Here is a 17,507-nt window from a genome sequence, read left to right as displayed (position 1 = left end):
AACTAACCTCAAAGTTATTACAAGATGTAAAGAAAGTGAAAAGAAACTGCATAAAAGTAATGCTTTTTATTTCCATGGCGTATATCAATGTTGCAATATTCTGATACCGTTAAGCACGTTCGCCTCCGTGGCTAAATATTTAGAGCGTTGGCCTTCGGTTCAAGGGGTCTTGATCGGGTCAGGGATTTTAACTTTTGTTGGTCAATTCCAACGCTTCAGGGGCTGTGCCTGTGCACAAACTTACGCATTAGGATTCATATAGGTAGGAGCGCATTTTTGTAAGCGTGTAGATAGTCTATCAAGCGACAACTCTAAAGACCTGCGCCTGGCTTCCTAGGCCACACAACATTTTTATTATTGTTCTATTATTGTTGTTATTATTATGATTATTATATTTACATGACGAAGAATGTCCAGATAAAGTATCCGTATATTATTACTTTCCCCTCCCCCTAATTTTTATGTCGCCTGCATCTATCGTTTTCCCGCATCTGTAGTTATTTTCAATCTTGAGGTTTTACTGTATTCCCCTCACAAGTAATTCGAAGTAGTATTTAGAAGGCAGTGATGAGTTCCACAGTCACTGTATCCAAAAGGGCAATGACAATTTGGACACTCACGTGTCTAATTTATTCACATGCTTAAGTTTTGTCTCAAATCGTCAGCTGGTCTTTCTTCTTCATAAGTTTTGGACTACTATGGACCACGTGAATTCGAATTCATCTTCATCTGTTACTTGGCCTTGATCCTCGAACAGTACTTCATACTTCATGCAACCTCCTCCTCATTACTGCCCACGGCGCTTGGGTATGGGATCCAACGTTGTATTAAAACCACTTGGCGGCCTTCATCCTCGACTTGTAAGCATTCACGTTGCTGATTTCTGTTTCTTGTATTCCCATTTCTTCCAGGTACTTAACTCCTGATAGGGCACCTTAGTTTTCGTGGCATAAAATTTTTTTAAATCTTATTGATCGGTCTTCCCAGGTTCATTCTGTAGATATGTCCGACAAGCATTGTTCTCCTCATGCGGATGGTATATTGACAACATTTCCACCTTGAATTATAATTCCTGGTTTCCTTTCTTCCTGTATGATCCACCCCTTTCTTTCGGATCTCAGTAGCTTCCTCATTCTCACCAGCAGTTAAAACTTCTTGAACAATCCTGTTTATATAAGGTTCAAGCACTCAGCTGCAAATGGATCAAAACAAGAACGAATATCATCAACGCCACTCTGTTTTTCTTTACAAATGACACATATTAAGGTGCGTTTTATCTTTCGTATTCCGGAATGGATTAATCACTTACAATATAAAAATGAGACACCTAATGGTCATATTCTGAAACATTTAGAACAAGCCTCACTGGTTTGGTGACCGCATATACAAGTTTGTAGCTAAACGCGTGTAGGAATGGAAGTGTCCATGAAAGTATGTTCGCACCTCTCAATCATTGGATGGAACATTCCGTCGAAGTAAGGCAAGAGGTTAAAACAATTTTTTTTTTTCTGTTCAGGTTTGGAGTACATTGCAAAGGACTTATTTCTTATAAATAAAATCAAAAAGAATATCTCTTAGTTTGAATTCCCTCCCACAACTAGTGTGTGCTGATTATTCTATGCTATGGATCATTCACATATGTATGGTAAGCCAAGAAAGTTATAATGGCACTCAATTTTGTCCATTCAGCTAGAGCAAAAAGTTTAATTTAGTAACATCTAATGAAAATGCAACAAGTGCAGTAACACTATCTTTGATGGTTGAAATTCCGCTCGCATGCAACCTGATCCACGATTTAATATATTAAATTCTGTCCTCTGATGGTTAATTACAGGCTTGCTTGTTTTCATCCATGTACAAAACAGACATATAGCATGACTGATTCATGCTTGCAATGAACGGGTCAAGACACGAAATCAGTCACTTATTTTTTCTTTTTGCTAGTGGCTTTATGTCGCGCCAACAGATAGGTCTTATGGCGACAAACGGATAGGAAAGACCTAGGAGTTGGAAGGAAGCAGCCTTGGCCATAATTAAGGTACAGCCCCAGCATTGCCTGGTGTGAAAATGGGAAACCACGGAAAACCACTTTCAGGGCTGCCGACGGTGGGATTCGAACCCACTACCTCCCAGATGCAAGCTCACAGCTGCGTGCCCCTAACCACATGGCCAACTCGTCTGGTCACTTAAATTGTGCGACATCATCAGAGCTTCAGTACTGATGAAGTGTACAAAAACAAAACATCTATTCATAAGAATCTCAAAGAAGTTTTAATTTGGAAAACTGTGGTGCATGAAGACAGCATTAAGCTGTTGTCATTTAGTGTTATGACTGTCTTAGTAACAATAAGCTAAGTTTTAAATCACTGTTGATTTTGTAACTATAGACACAAACCATCGGGACATAACTTTTCATTTAAAAATTTGCGTATCTTTACCCTAGACTTTCTCTTTCATTAATCCCTCTTCCCGTACTGAACCGCCAAAATGATTCCTCTATCCTACTTCCTACCTTCTTGCCTTGTATGTTCCTTTAATCACTTGGTTAGTCCTCTTTCCGTTCAAACAATATTACACACTACATAGATTTACACTTTATTCAGGACAGTTAGTTAATTTACAACTCCTAAGTTGCAACGATTTACATACCACAAAGAAAACCACATGAGCCTTACCATCATCTGAGTCATCTTTCCCTTCAGACTCATGATCTGACTTCAGCGCTTCACAACCAGGAGCACCATACTTGGCCAACAGTTCATCAACGCTGAGCTGATTTTCAACCTGTAAACAAAGAACATCTCATTCAAGCATATAAATTAACTATGATACCATGATGAAAATGATCTCTGCTCAAGTAAACAGGTAGAGAGCAGTTACTTGATACACAAGATCACATGGACAGAGTACACACTACAGAAACATCCGAGACCTGCACGTTAATATTAGTAAAATTATTTCTTCATAAATAAGTAAAAATCTGATGCAGTAATACATGAACATTATTGTGCTAAATATCATATGAACTATAGTCTGTGTCAAGTAGAAAGAATTTTTGCCTCGAGAGAGACTACTCAGAATTTTCCAACCACAAGTCCATGTTGTCGCCATTCTCCCACCCACTCTACAAACCTTTCAAATTTCACAGAATTGAATATCACTTGTACTAGTCTAACATAGTTTAACTTCATGAACACAAATGCTACAGAAAACGTTACCCGCAAAACACAAACATCCTTTCAATAGCACCTACAGTGCTTAAAATTTACGGTTGTATAACGTCAAATATGCGCACTGATACCTTGAATTTTAAAATGATATACTGGATTAGTTAATATCTATCAATACCACATTTTCCTTCTCGTAAAGGCTTCTACAGTAATATGTTCCTTTGATTTAAAAAAAAGTCAAATATTGTATGTACCTGATGAAATGAACCCAAGCATATGGACAGAGATGCTGGAAAGAGAAGCATAGGAGAGGAAGGTGATCCCAAGCGTATGGAAAGAGATGCTGGAAACAAAAGCATAGGAGAGATGCTGGAAACAAAAGCATAGGAGAGGAAGGTATCGCTATTACACACTCCGAAAAAAGTTCTGCAAATCTATGTTGATGACTTACAACGTTCAGCACATTTATTGTCGACTCACATACCATATTTACTCACGTATTAGACCCCCATTCTTTCCACTTTTATAGCCAAAAAACCTAAAGATGGGTTCAATATGCGATAACCTCAAATTTAGTGCAGTGAACAAATGCCTTCTAGGCTATAAAGAGCTATAAATTGTACATGTAGATATTGTACACTATTCTTCAACAAATCTAAGAATATGTTCGGGTTATACTGGCTACTTTCGTTGGAAGGCAGTATTTCTAAATGTAAAAAAACAATAAATGGTGAATGCAACATTTAGACCTACATAAAAGTTAGAGTAAATATAGTCTTTTTTAATTATTCATATTGCATCGTTTGTTTCATCCCATTAATTCCTTTGATGAGGTTGACGTCAGGAAGCGCATACGGTCATAAAAACTCTCTACGAAGACTTGTCTCGCTTCATAATTGACCACAGAGAGAAATTTACGTTTGCGACATTTTAAGCTTCCTACCATTTACACGTCAGGCTGTTCAAGGCGGAAAAAAAAAAAAAATAAGAAAAATGGCGTCACAACTAAATTATAACTACAGTCTGGATTTCCATGCACTAAAAAATCTCAAAATATGCATGCACCCATGCACTATCAAGTGGCAAAACATGCACAATAAACCGGAAAACATGCACAATCAAAATTCAGTTCCTTTTGAAACACTGCACAAAAACTAACGCCGTCAAATTGTCTTGATTTAACCTCATCTGTTTATTTGTCAGCACATTCTTAAGCAAGAATACGACCTTTCTATGCCACAAGAAGTGACAGGTGTATAACTAAATAAAGACATTTGGGACAAAGTGAGGTCAAATTGTACGTATTTGCATTTTCACCATAATACGCCTTTTATGAGTACGACAAATTCAAACTCAGTATTTGAACGGAGCATTTTGCTCAGCTGATATCTAGGTGCCGCAGCTACTTCTCCGTGCAATGATTGCAGATGATGTCCTCAATAACTGCTAAAGATTGAAGCTACAATAATAAACATGTGTGGCAGGAAATTCCAGGATAACAATGGAAGGTTCAGTGCAAAACCATGTTTGTATGCTAATACCTCAGTAACGCGGTATCACAGAAGCGTGATACAAGTTTTGTTTAGTTCATCTAACATACGAAAAAAAATGAGCCGTCATTTAGTATTGCACAATTTACGGTTCAATTTATAGCAATTTATAACTGGGATAACTTATTCCTCAAAATTACAGAGATCGACGTGGAGCCTTCCCGCTTATATCAATGTTTACAAAAGCAACAGATAAGAAATTGCTTGGTTAAGGGATTTATAGGATCACTATCTTACATACTAACTTTGATTGCCAGATAAGATGCATTCTCTCTGTCCCAAATTCTGCAAACCAACATTCATAAAAGGCACCATCATGCAAGTTAGCGTTACATATGCACCAAAATCAGAAGAAAAGTCATATTATGCAATATAAACGTCCAAATAATTGCTATTAAGTACAAAATCCTCAAAATATGCATTGAAAATGAATTTTCTCCTGAAAAGGATAAAACATGTAAACTTGCAGGGAGAAAGAACGGTTATTTGGAAGTGTGAAGTCATAAAACAAATATTTGCGAAGTTTAAGAAATGTAACTAGCTTATTCAAAAACATGCATTTGCATGGAAATCCGGGATCTACTTAATAACGTTTTGAGTGGCCATGATATGATGACTAATCCTGACAGCACACACTATATGACAATAAATGGGCAAACCTAGCCGATTACGAATATCAGAGGAAGCCATGCAAAATGAATGATAACTCCGACCAGCGGGTTTCCTTCTTGATAAATTTACAGGAGTTGAGCATACAGTGATGACTACGAGTGCAGAGTCAAATGCAGCAGTGGACACTTTACATAGATATCTGTCATCTGTAGAGGGAGAAAATAATTTTTGTAACTTTTATGAACTTGAAAAACAAATACAGAACATTGTAAGAAGTGTAAACAAAGATCGATTCCAGACTATTTTGGTAGGAAGAAGTGACTGTGTAGTTTTCCATCAGTAATAACTGGGGTGTTAATGTTGTAAATAGGCACAATCACTATCAACCATATTCAATCGTTTTTGCGATGTAGCACCTGTAACTCCCAAACAAGGTAGATTTTCACTAAGTCTCTCCATCTGGGACGGTCCTAACTGTGTTCCGCCAATTGACCCCAGTAATCTTCTGGATGACTTTATCCCAGCTGTCCGATGCTCTTCCCTTTGATCTCAGATGATCTTTCGGACTCCACTCAAGCACAAGCTTTGTCCACCTACCATCAGTTCTCTGAGCAACATGGCCTGCCTACTGCCATTTTTAGGGTAGCCACACTTTCTAAAATGTCGCTAACCTTTGTGACTGATCTCATGTAATATGCTCTCTTCCTGTCTTTCTTCGTGAAGCCTAGCATAAACCGTTCCATAGCTCTTTGGGCTGTTCTTAGTTTTTGCTTAACAAATTCGCTGAATGTCCATATTTCACAACTGTAAGTCATAACAGGGCGAACACTCTGGCCGAATCAACTCATTTCTTCTATAAATGTCTAAAAAAAAAATACCTCCAGCCTTGTTTCTCTTCCCATATCCAAATGGTCCTATAATCCCTTCATCTCCTTTTCTTCCCTGAACTACTTGAGCATTCATGTCTCTTAAGATCACAACTTGTTTGTCCTGTATATGGCCTTCCAGATATTCAAGGTATTCCTCTAGATCCATATCTGCATTTCCTGTTTGTGGGGCATACCCTTGAATTATATCGGTAACAGCAGTTTCAAGTCTCAATCTGACCTTAATCAACCTGTCATTTATGCTTTTGACCAATTCTAGGTACAGTAAAACATCGTTAATTTGAGTTGTTGGGGCGCAAAAATCCGACATCGAATTATGTGATTTCGAATTAACCACCAACACGTACTTTGGAATTGCCAACCCTTGCAACGTTACAATATATTCTAAGACCCGTTACCGCATGCAATTAACATTGATTCACAGTTTAAAGCTCTCAAATACCATGGAAAAAAAATTCTAAAATGTATCTCAACAAGGTGCATTTACATTATTCAAATAATGCACTTGTAGAAAACAATGGCAAACATAACCTCACGCAACAAAGAGAAGAAAAACACTATTCAAAAATGAGGAAAAATTATGCTGGCTCCCCTGTGCAAATGCTTTCTCTCTTGGATTATTGGACTGTTTGCATTTTTAGATACCTTGTATTGGCATGGAAAGTCCCCGACGCCCTTAAAACATCGTGGCTTTTTGAACTTTCCTATGACGGGGGAAGGAAGTCTCTCACTTCCATGTGCACTGCATTGCAACACAGTACATTTCCTGGCTGGCAATTCTCTCCTTTAAAACCAAAAGTCCACTTGCCCTCAGCATTAAAAAAAAAAACAATGCAGTTTCATCGGCACTGACAATTTTTTTTTTGGGCACGGAACTGATTATGGGTTATAAGCCACGCTTTTTCGTCAACTGTTGGCATCACCAGTTTTCGCGGATTCTACCTCTCCGCACACTGATATTGTGGCGTTCCTTAAAACGCCGAATACAAAATAATTACGATTCCACTCAAACCTAGTAAATATGAAGCACACTGTAGACACCCCGAAGTAGGTGAAAAAGCGCAAAGTTACCCCAGCGAGATCTGAATGAACTGATTTTGAATTATATAAGTAATAATAATAACAACGTAAACGTTTCCACCTTTTCAATACTAAAATGCAGGGGTAGAAAAAAGTAGAAATAATTCAGTAGCCAGCACCTTTTTATCAGGAGCCAGCACATTTTTTGCAAATAAACATTACAAAAACCACAGGTTAGACTAGGATTAAGCTATGTATTGTTTTTGAAGTGTGTCCCTAAGTAGTCTAGTCTATTAATTCATATAAGAATGGAATAGAAACAGTTTATATTTTAAGAAATACTAACCCAAATAGTCACCAGTCGCCTTCAAGGTCAAGATCTTTTTAAATTATACTACATGTGCCTGTTTGATTTCCCACCAAAATACCAACGATCAATACATTTTGTTGCATCAAAGTCCTTTATAGATGGTCCATTCAAAGATATCATCATGAGATCACTTAAGTTCTTCACAGCAAGCTTGGTTCGCAGTTTGTGTTTAATTATATTCATTGTACTGAACCCTCGCTCACATGATGAGGTCGATACAGGAATTGTTGCCACTATACTGAGGAGCTTTCCTAAAATCAGAAATCATCCTTTCATAGTCCGCGATTTTTCATGTAGATCACTCAGTGGAAGATCTTTCCCGATTATTTTGAACTCGTACCACTCGCTCAGTATGTCTTCTACGTTGTTCTCCTCAATTTGAAGGTGTTTTGAAAAATGAGTGGCAAGAAGCTGTATTTCACTGTTACCATAATTTTCCAATTGTTTTCCTGAAGGCCAGGAATATGTGTCAAAAACATCAGTGGCACTTTGAATATCTTCATTTTGAAGAAATGTGTTTTTCAGAAAGTTAATCCCACTTGCCAAAATATGTTCCTTGTCTGTCGTGAAATTGTTATCCGACACACCTGATAACTGTATTCCATTGAAAACTCCTGAAAGTGTTGTAGCAGAAACAAATTTTTCTTCCATTGGGCCCTTGGTGTTCTGAAGTTGCTGCAATGAATTAATTGCATTATTGCATGCACTCTTATCTGACTTAAAATCAGATCATGCGTCTGAAATACAAGTGAAAGTCTTTTGGTTATATTCAGATAATCATACAAGAAGTGAATTGTGATGACAAATTTGAAGTCCTTGATCTTCTTTAGAAGACCTTTAGCCGTGATTCCTTCTTCACCTTTCTTTTCAGAAATATTCTCTAAATGCACCACTAGGTATTCCCAGTCTTTGACAATTGCATGCAAAGCATTTAATTTGCTTGCTACCCATCTAACTTGGTGTAAGTACTGCAATTTAGATATTTCACACTCCAGTAACTCCGAAATGTTCTTCAGTTCGCGAAGTCGTTTCGGCGAATGTCGATAAAACTTGTATAGTTTCCTGAGTATAGAATCAATTTCATCAATGATTTTAAGTTTCACATTTTTCAGTGAGTGAAGAACGGTGAGTTGGAGTTGATGTGCAACACAATGAACGTTTATCAAGTTCTCAAGTTTTTCAGATATTTTTGTTACCAAACCATTACGAACACCAATCATACATGGTGCTCCATCAGTTCCTATGCCGATTAGTTTTGTACCTGTGAAGAGTTCTCCAAGCCCTAACTGAAGCAATTCTGTTTCCAGAGCTTCCATATAGCCATCACTTGTTGCATCCTCCAATGACACAATAGAAAGAAATGTCTCCTTCACCTTATTTTCTTTTAAAAAACGAACGTAAAGTATGAGCTTCTCATCATCAGATTTATCTGTTGATCCATCGAGTAAGATACTGACATATGAACTTTCCTTAATTTCACATACCAAATCTTCACAAAGATCTGAGGCAATGTATGAAATAAATTCTCTGCATTGTTTATCATTCACATATTTCTTAGAATCAGTAACATTCAACTTGCTCAACAATGCAACCAAACTTTCAAAGTCAGTGTAGGGTCTGTTATTTTTTGCAATATGGTAAGATGCCATGAACAATGCATTCATATGCTGTAACATATTAGCATCCATTTTCTTTACACACTTAGCTAAAGGTGCACATTCGGGATTTTTCTTGAAACTTTCAGCCTCCTGACACTGCGAGTGAGGATAGGATTTTTCGTGTTTTTTAAAAGTTTCCAGTTTAAATGGTGCTGAAAATCCGGATACAACTTTAGAATTTTGGTCGGCAATACTAGGAAATTTACTGCATAATTCACACTTCGCAATTCCTTCTTTATAGCGCAGCCACGGTAGTAATCAAAGCCACGATTGCTGAAATTTCCGTTTGCCTGACTGAAATTTCGACGTATTTTTAATGTTTGACTTATCATTGTTTTGAACACCACAAATTTCACTCTGGTCATTGTCGTCCTGAACACTACAATTGGCACTTCCATCAAGTGTTTTCTCACATTTACTCTCTTCTGTATCACTTTGTCATTTACTTATGAAGAAATCTGAAAGAGTACACTGTTTTGTACTCGCATCAGTCAATTTATGCGGCTTTGTTCGTTTCATTTTGCCAATTTTCTGAAGTATAACACAGAAACGTAAAACACGTAACAGACTACAATAAATCACCAGAGTTAAATGGCTTACGAGCTCGCGGGCTTCGATGTCTGATGCAACGCTGCCAATTTTCCACCGCCGCACAGGAATGAAAACAACCGTATTCCACGAACCTGCTACGAAGGCGTAGCAGGGGGGAGAGGTGATACTCCCACGTGGCGCGTCCCAGGTGGCGGATAGGAGTGTCCTAACCGGCTTGCCGGCGGACTTGAGGGGAAAAAGTACCTCTCGCGGACCAAACACACTACCCCCTGCGGGTGGGGGACGCACATGTAGAATACACCCGCGGTGCCCCCCTGCCTGTCGTATGAGTCGACTAAAAGGGGCGACCTAGGTGCTGACATGGATTGCGGTTTGGTATAATGTGTTGGACCTCCTATGGATGGGAGGGGTCGAGTACATTCACAGGTAATCCCTGCCTGTCATAGAAGGCGACTTAAAGGGTCATGTGGCCATGGTCCCCTCTTTATTTTTTATTATTTTTCCGAGGGTCAGATGTAGACTATTCTAAAATTTGATGTGCGTGCTGCTCGGCGATGGAGCTCCTATGTGTGCGACTACGCTCGAAAGCCCGTGCCAGCAATCACCCAGGACGCGGCGGGTGGGAGTGTCATGTACCCGGGCAGTAGTATCCGCCTGACAACGCAGGTCCCCGCACAGCCGAATGCCAGAAGGACATATTCTTATTAATTATTTTTCTTTATTTTCTCTATATTTAGTGCTCTGTACACGCTATGGGGTACATGCTATTGCGGGTGACTGGAGGAAGGGAGTCTTAGTGCTCATTGCCTCAGTCATCCCGTATTAGGTATCGTTCAACATCGGACCCCGGGCAGTACCTGCTATGACCAGGTGGGTATTGCCTTGGCTGCTTGGTTCGGCTACAGAGACCCCTGATCGGAGTGGGTGGCATTCGGGGAGGAAGCTATCGGGCATGGCTTCCAAACGAAGTCGGCTCTCTCAAGGTGGTCGCCCACCTAAGTCTTTAACTTTTGCTTCCCTGAGAGGTTCTACTCCCTGGGAACATGCGCAGCGTGAAGGAATGGGATCCAGCTTCCCTAGGTTTCTGGTCGCTACCAGAACCGGTGGGCACGATTTTAAGCTGGTGAAGTCGATCCTGTTTAGTAGACACATCGAAGGCGTCTATGGCGAACTGGAGGAACTTAAGAAAATGCGCAACGGTAGTTTGCTTTTAAAGACTCGTACATCACTGCAAGCTGATCAGTTGCTTAAGTGCGAGCACTTTGGCGACTTCCCAGTCAAAGTGGAAGAGCATAAGTCCTTGAACCTAGTTCGCGGAGTCATCTTTCACCGCGACCTTATTTTGAACACTGACGACGAGTTGATGGAAGACATGAAGAACCTTGGCGTGACACACGTCCGGCGCGTTACGCTCAAGGTCAACGGTGAAGACGTTGCCACTGGTGCCTTCATTGTCTCTTTCAAGTTGTCAGTGTTACCAGAGAAAGTCAAGGTAACAACTTATCGTTGCGATGTGAGGCCGTACATCCCGCCTCCTATGCGATGCTATCAATGCCAGCGATTCGGACATATGGTAACTCGCTGTTCGAATCAGGCTGTATGTGGTACATGTGGACGAGTAGCTCACGGCGCGGAGGAGTGCACAACTCCATACAAGTGCACTAACTGCTCCGGTTTTCATTCTCCTCGGGATCGGAATTGTCCGACATACACGAGTGAGAAGGAGATCCAGGAGATCAAGACCCTGGATGGTTTTTCCTACCAGGAAGCTCGCCGTAAGTTTAATTCTACGAATGCACCTGCCCGTACACTTGACTATAGCTTGATATCTCAGAGTCTTCCAGGTTCGTCATTTACAACCTCGACACCTGTCCAGACCGCTGCGCACAAGGCGACTGTTGCTGCTCCCAGCAACGTCGCAAAAAGTCAAAATTCGAGGGGGGGGGGTACCTCCCCACCTTCGACCAACCAGAAGTCTGTGCAGGCTGGCAGTTCCCAGCCGGCAGAGCAAGGGGGGAAGACTAAGTCTCCCCCCTCCTAGGAGGTCGACGAAAGTCGTGCCCCAGCCGGCGGAGGCGGCATCGTCGACCAGGGCTGGGAAACCATCTCCCAGCCCGTCTAAACTAGAACAGAAAAAGGGGAAGAAGAGCGCCCGTCCTGAGCGCTCTCGGACTTCCCCTGCGAAGGAGAAGTCATGCCCTCCATCTGGGGGATATGAGTCTGCGCCGGGAGGCACTACTGCTCCCAAACCTGCGCGCTCTCCTCGTAGGGGACACCCTCGCGCCCTAAAAGCGTCGAAGTTCTGGGCGGCACCCCTGCCATCTTTTGATGACGGGATGGATGTCGCGCTGTCCTCTACATCTACGGATGTAGAACTAGATAGTGTTTAGGCTTACGAGCATTTTGTCGCTCATAACCTAACACTCCTTTTATAGTCCACACTATGGCACTGTTACAGTGGAATTGTAACGGTTATGACAGGCATCTTGCCGAGTTACGTCAGCTTATTAGTGAGTACGCAGCGAGTATAGTCTGTATTCAGGAGACCAATTTCAGACCTGGTCATCACACGGTCTTGAGGAATTTCAAACTATACTCATCAGAACGATACTATGCTCACCGGGCTTCCGGAGGCGTTGGCATTTTTGCACGTTCTGATAGCTACAGCGAAGAGGTTCCATTAAGAACCCCTCTTGAGGCTGTAGCTGTTCGCGTCTCGCTGCCTGTCATAGCAACAGTGTGTAATGTTTATCTTCCACCAGGGCAGCTGTCGCTGATCTTATAGATCAGCTTCCACCACCCTTCCTCTTATTGTGCGATTTTAACGCCCATCACCCCATATGGGGCTCTGAGACGCCTTGCCCCCGAGGAAGAGAGCTGGAAACACTTCTATCAGATCTGGATTTATGTATTTTGAACACAGGGGAACCAACTCACTTTAGTGTATGTTACGGCATATACTCTCGCATAGACGTTAGTCTATGCAGCCGAACGTTCGTTCCACTGTTTCGGTGGAATGCACACGACGATCTCTGTGACAGTGACCATTTTCCCATCATTCTTACCTTGTTGAAACATAAACACGTCGAGGCTCCCCCTCGATGGATTCTTAAACATGCTGATTGGCCAAAGTACACATCACTAGCTGTCTTTAACGATCATGTCAGGCGGACCGTCGGCGAGGAAATAACTTACGTCACCCAAGTTATTCTTGCTGCTGCTGAGGAGTCCATTCCGTTTTTCTCGGTGACTCCTCGCCGAAAACTCGTTCCTTGGTGGAACGATGAAATAGCAGCAGCCATCAAAGAACGCCGTCTCGCTCATAAGCGTTACCGTAGACAGCCTACTGTGGCCAACTTGGTAACATTTAAGTAACTCTGCGCTAAGGCGCGAGTTCTTATTCGACAAAGTAAGAAGGCTTCATGGGAGAGATATGTGTCGTCTATGACGTCACATACTCCATCATCTCAAGTGTGGACGAAACTTCGACGAATTTCGGGTATTCAAGGATCCTCTGCTGTACCGGGAATTTCCATTGCAGGCAGTGTCGCCACTGATCCCCTCGCGATTGCTAACCATCTCGCTAGTCATTTCGCGGATGTCTCTGGCTCCGGGAATTACTATCCTGATTTCCTCCCTCTGAAGCGGGAGGCAGAACGTCATCACCTTAGTTTTGCCACCCAAGCTTCAGAGGACTACAACGTGCCCTTTACGGAGTGGGAACTCCGCAGCGCCTTAGCGCTTTGCAAGGACACGTCTCCTGGACCGGACAACATCCATAACCAGATGTTGAAACACCTTAGTGATGATAGTTTATTATATCTCCTTCGTGTGTTCAACCGAATCTGGACAGAGGGTGATTTTCCGTCTCAGTGGCGAGAGGGCATAGTCATCCCTGTCCTCAAGCCTGACAAAGATCCTAAGTATGCAGGAAGTTACAGACCGATTTGTCTTACAAGTTGCCTGGGTAAGCTATTTGAGAGGATGGTAAATCGCAGACTCGTGTGGTGTCTGGAGAAACAAGGACTCTTATCCGAGTACCAATGTGGATTTCGAGCTGCTCGATCCACCACAGACCACTTGGTACGCCTGGAGAGCTCTATCCAGGATGCGTTTCTCCGCAAACAGCACTGGTAGCTGTCTTCTTTGACTTGGAGGAGGCCTACGACACCACTGGCGATATGGCATCCTTTCAGTCCTGCATCAATGGAGCTTCCGAGGTAACTTGCCGGTATTTATTGCAAATTTTTTGTCCCTCCGTCTATTCCGTATCCGAGTAGGGAGGACATATTCGCAATACCACGTTCAAGAAAATGGAGTCCCACAGGGATCGGTTCTTAGTGTCACTCTGTTCGCGATTGCCATAAACGGTAATGTCGCTGCTGCTGGTCCAGCCGTAAAACCGTCCCTATATGTGGATGATTTTGCTCTGCACTATAGCTCGTGCAGTATGGCAGTCGCAGAGCGACAGTTACAGCAAGCTATTTTTTTTTTTTTTTTTGCTAGGGGCTTTACGTCGCACCGACACAGATAGGTCTTATAGCGACGATGGGATAGGAAAGGTCTAGGAGTTGGAAGGAAGCGGCCGTGGCCTTAATTAAGGTACAGCCCCAGCATTTGCCTGGTGTGAAAATGGAAACCACGGAAAGCCATTTTCAGGGCTGCCGATAGTGGGATTCGAACCTACTATCTCCCGGATGCAAACTCACAGCCGCGCGCCTCTACGTGCACGGCCAACTCGCCCGGTCAGCAAGCTATTAGGAGGGTAGAGCAGTGGACCTTAGAGTGTGGCTTTCGTTTTTCCACCACAAAGACCTGTGTTGTCCACTTTTGTCGCCAACGTTCTCTTCACCCTCCTCCTGAACTTTATTTAGGAAATGTAGCTATACCTGTAGTTGACACTTACCGATTCCTTGGGCTCCTTTTCGATAATAAATTATCGTGGGAGCCACATGTGCGGCAGTTGAAAGTGCAATGTGCTAAGAAGCTTAATATCCTGAAGTTTCTTAGCAGCACCTCTTGGGGGGCTGACCGCGCGGTGCTCCTACGATTCTATAAGGCTCATATTTTATCTCGCCTAGACTACGGCAGTGCAGCATATGGCTCAGCAAGACCAAGCGTTCTTGCGAAGCTAAACAGCATTCACCACAGCGGGGTTCGGTTGGCGACGGGAGCCTTTCGTACAAGCCCCATAGCTAGCCTGCTCGCTGAGTCTGGTGTGCCGCCGTTACACCTGAGGCGACAGCAACTGCTTCTTACCTATGCTGCTAATTTGCGCCAAATGCCACTACATCCAAGCTATTCTAGCGTTTTCAACAATGGCAACCGTTTGCTGTACGCCGCTCGTCCCCGAGCAACGCGGCCGGTTGGAATACGTTTAGATAGCAGTTACAGATTGTTTGACGTACCTTCGGTTCCTTGCCTTGTCAGACAACCAAGTGGGGTACCTCCGTGGGTAGTACGGCGACCTGAAATAATTCTGGACCTACACACTGGCCCGAAGGAAAACACGGACCCTTCGATTTATCGGAGGCTCTTCCTGTCCGTCGTTGGCCGCTATCCAGGCTCAGTCGTCGTCTACACGAATGGTTCAAGGACGGACACGAGGGTGCGCTGTGCGTTCGTTGTCGACAATGATAGGTTTCTTTTCGTTCTCCAGGAAACCTGTAGTGTGTACACAGCAGAGCTCTATGCTCTCTGTAGAGCTTTGCGGTACGCACTGTACAATGAACGCCGTCACTTTCTTGTGTGTACTGACTCCTTGAGTTCACTCCAGTCTATTGATACCTGTTTCCCTCGTCACCCTCTGGTGCAGCGGATCCAGGACCTGCTGGCCGGGTGTTTGGATGCCGGCACCAGAATTACTTTTCTGTGGCTTCCAAGCCACATGGGTATCGAGGGAAACGAGTTAGCAGATCGGGCTGCCAAGGAGGCAGTTACACTGCCCCCGTTTTTTTCAAGGTTCCAGCAAGTGATATTCGCTCTCAGCTGAGACATCTAGTCATGTCTCATTGGGAGATGGCGTGGCAGGCCATTCCACTTCCCAATAAGCTGAGAGCGATAAAAGGAACAACGAAGGTATGGAGGACTTCCCTTCGGGCTTCGCGAAGGGAAGCCGTGGTATTATGTCGTCTTCGGATCGGCCACGGTATCATAACTCACTCGCATCTTTTGAAAGGAGAACCCCCTCCGGTGTGTACCTGCGGCGACCATCTTACCGTGGTACACATCCTTACGGAGTGTGTGGACCTGGTCGATCTTCGCCGTAGTCTTAACCTTCCAGGTACCATCTCCCTTATCATGCGAGATGACGAGCAGTCAGCAGACCTCGTCATCCGCTTTATGAGGGATAGTGGTCTGTTTTACCGTGTCTAGTGATGTCCTTTGTCTTCGTGTATTTGTTTCCATTGCGCTTTTAACTTATTGACTTCATTTTAGTTTGTGTTGCGTATTTTAATGTGTTATTTTAACGTCTAATGTAAATGAGCTGAGTAACAACGAATATAGCTGAGACGGCTTCTGAGTGTCAGTCGTTAGACGGAAGTCGGCTAGTCACGGGAACGAAGGCGGTAAAATGATGTTCGTAGAATTATTTAACGTAGTAGTTCTCTGCATTTCTCGATATTTCCACATGAAAAGCTACTTGTTTGACGGGTTACAACGATGTCTCTCATGATCGCGAGGCAGCTCTCGCGCAGAACTGAAACGTCAAGTTCCAAGGTACGAAGCGCCAATTACAGAATTCCAAGATTGCCAAAAGCAGTGAAAATGTTTATTGCAGATATTAGAATATATGAGCTACAGTAAACACGAGAAACACCATAAGTTACGACTTGTTACTTTACAAAGTGGTGGGGACGTACATGTAAAGGAGCTCTGGATTTCGGAAAATAATTTTTCAAAATCGAATTTCAAAATTCAGGCGCCAGATAAAAAATTTCAGGCACCATGGCGACTGGGCGCCCGGTATTTTTCGACCCCTGCTAAAATGTATTCACAAAATTATAAATTACACGGTACTAGTTTCGACCCATCTAGGGGTCATCATCAGCCGTATTGGAGCAAAGATCACTTTTGGCGAAATCCTAAGAAAATGTTATTTTAAAGAATAACAAGTGAAATGAGATGTTATTATGGTAATAGTTAATAATACAAGGAATATACATACTAAGAGGTTTTTAACAAAGAATAAAGTATAAATGGGGTGTTGTAAAAATTATAATCATGGAAATCAGTAAGTTCTTGTATTGAAATGAAATATGGCTACATAAAATCAGCTTCATGGTCCGTATCGCACTTCAATAGATTCACAATTAAGTATTTATTTTCCACCTAGTCGATACAATGATTGCTTAAGGCAATTTTTAATGGTCAAAAGTGGTACATGTTTCGTATATTATCAACATCTTCAGCCACATAACACTGTTTAGATGAAAAATGTACAAAATTGACAAAGTAATGCTTTAGAGGAAGTGTCCTTATGTTAATTTTAAGGACACTTCCTCTAAAGCATTACTTTGTCAATTTTATACATTTTTCATCTAAGCAGTGTTATGTGGCTGAAGATGTTGATAATATACGAAACATGTACCACTTTTGACCATTAAAAATTGCCTTAAGCAATCATTGTATCGACTAGGTGGAAAATAAATACTTAATTGTGAATCTGAAATATGGCTTACGAAGAG

The 17,507-nt window shown here is 42.3% G+C and overlaps 1 protein-coding gene across 1 annotated transcript in view; it reads right to left on the bottom strand.

Annotated features, from left to right (window-relative positions):
- The window catches only part of dom (domino), a 485,316-nt gene that overhangs the window by 360,286 nt on the left and 107,523 nt on the right, over positions 1–17,507 (bottom strand). Inside the window, exon 10 of the mRNA XM_067154429.2 lies at positions 2,676–2,784. Coding sequence (XP_067010530.2) covers positions 2,676–2,784 — 109 coding nt within the window. The remainder of the gene's footprint in view (positions 1–2,675; positions 2,785–17,507) is intronic.

The sequence above is a fragment of the Anabrus simplex genome, chromosome 10 (assembly GCF_040414725.1).
Source record: "Anabrus simplex isolate iqAnaSimp1 chromosome 10, ASM4041472v1, whole genome shotgun sequence".
NCBI lineage: Eukaryota > Metazoa > Arthropoda > Insecta > Orthoptera > Tettigoniidae > Anabrus > Anabrus simplex.
Note: the sequence above shows the minus strand (reverse complement) of the source record. Positions and strands in the feature narration are given on the sequence as shown.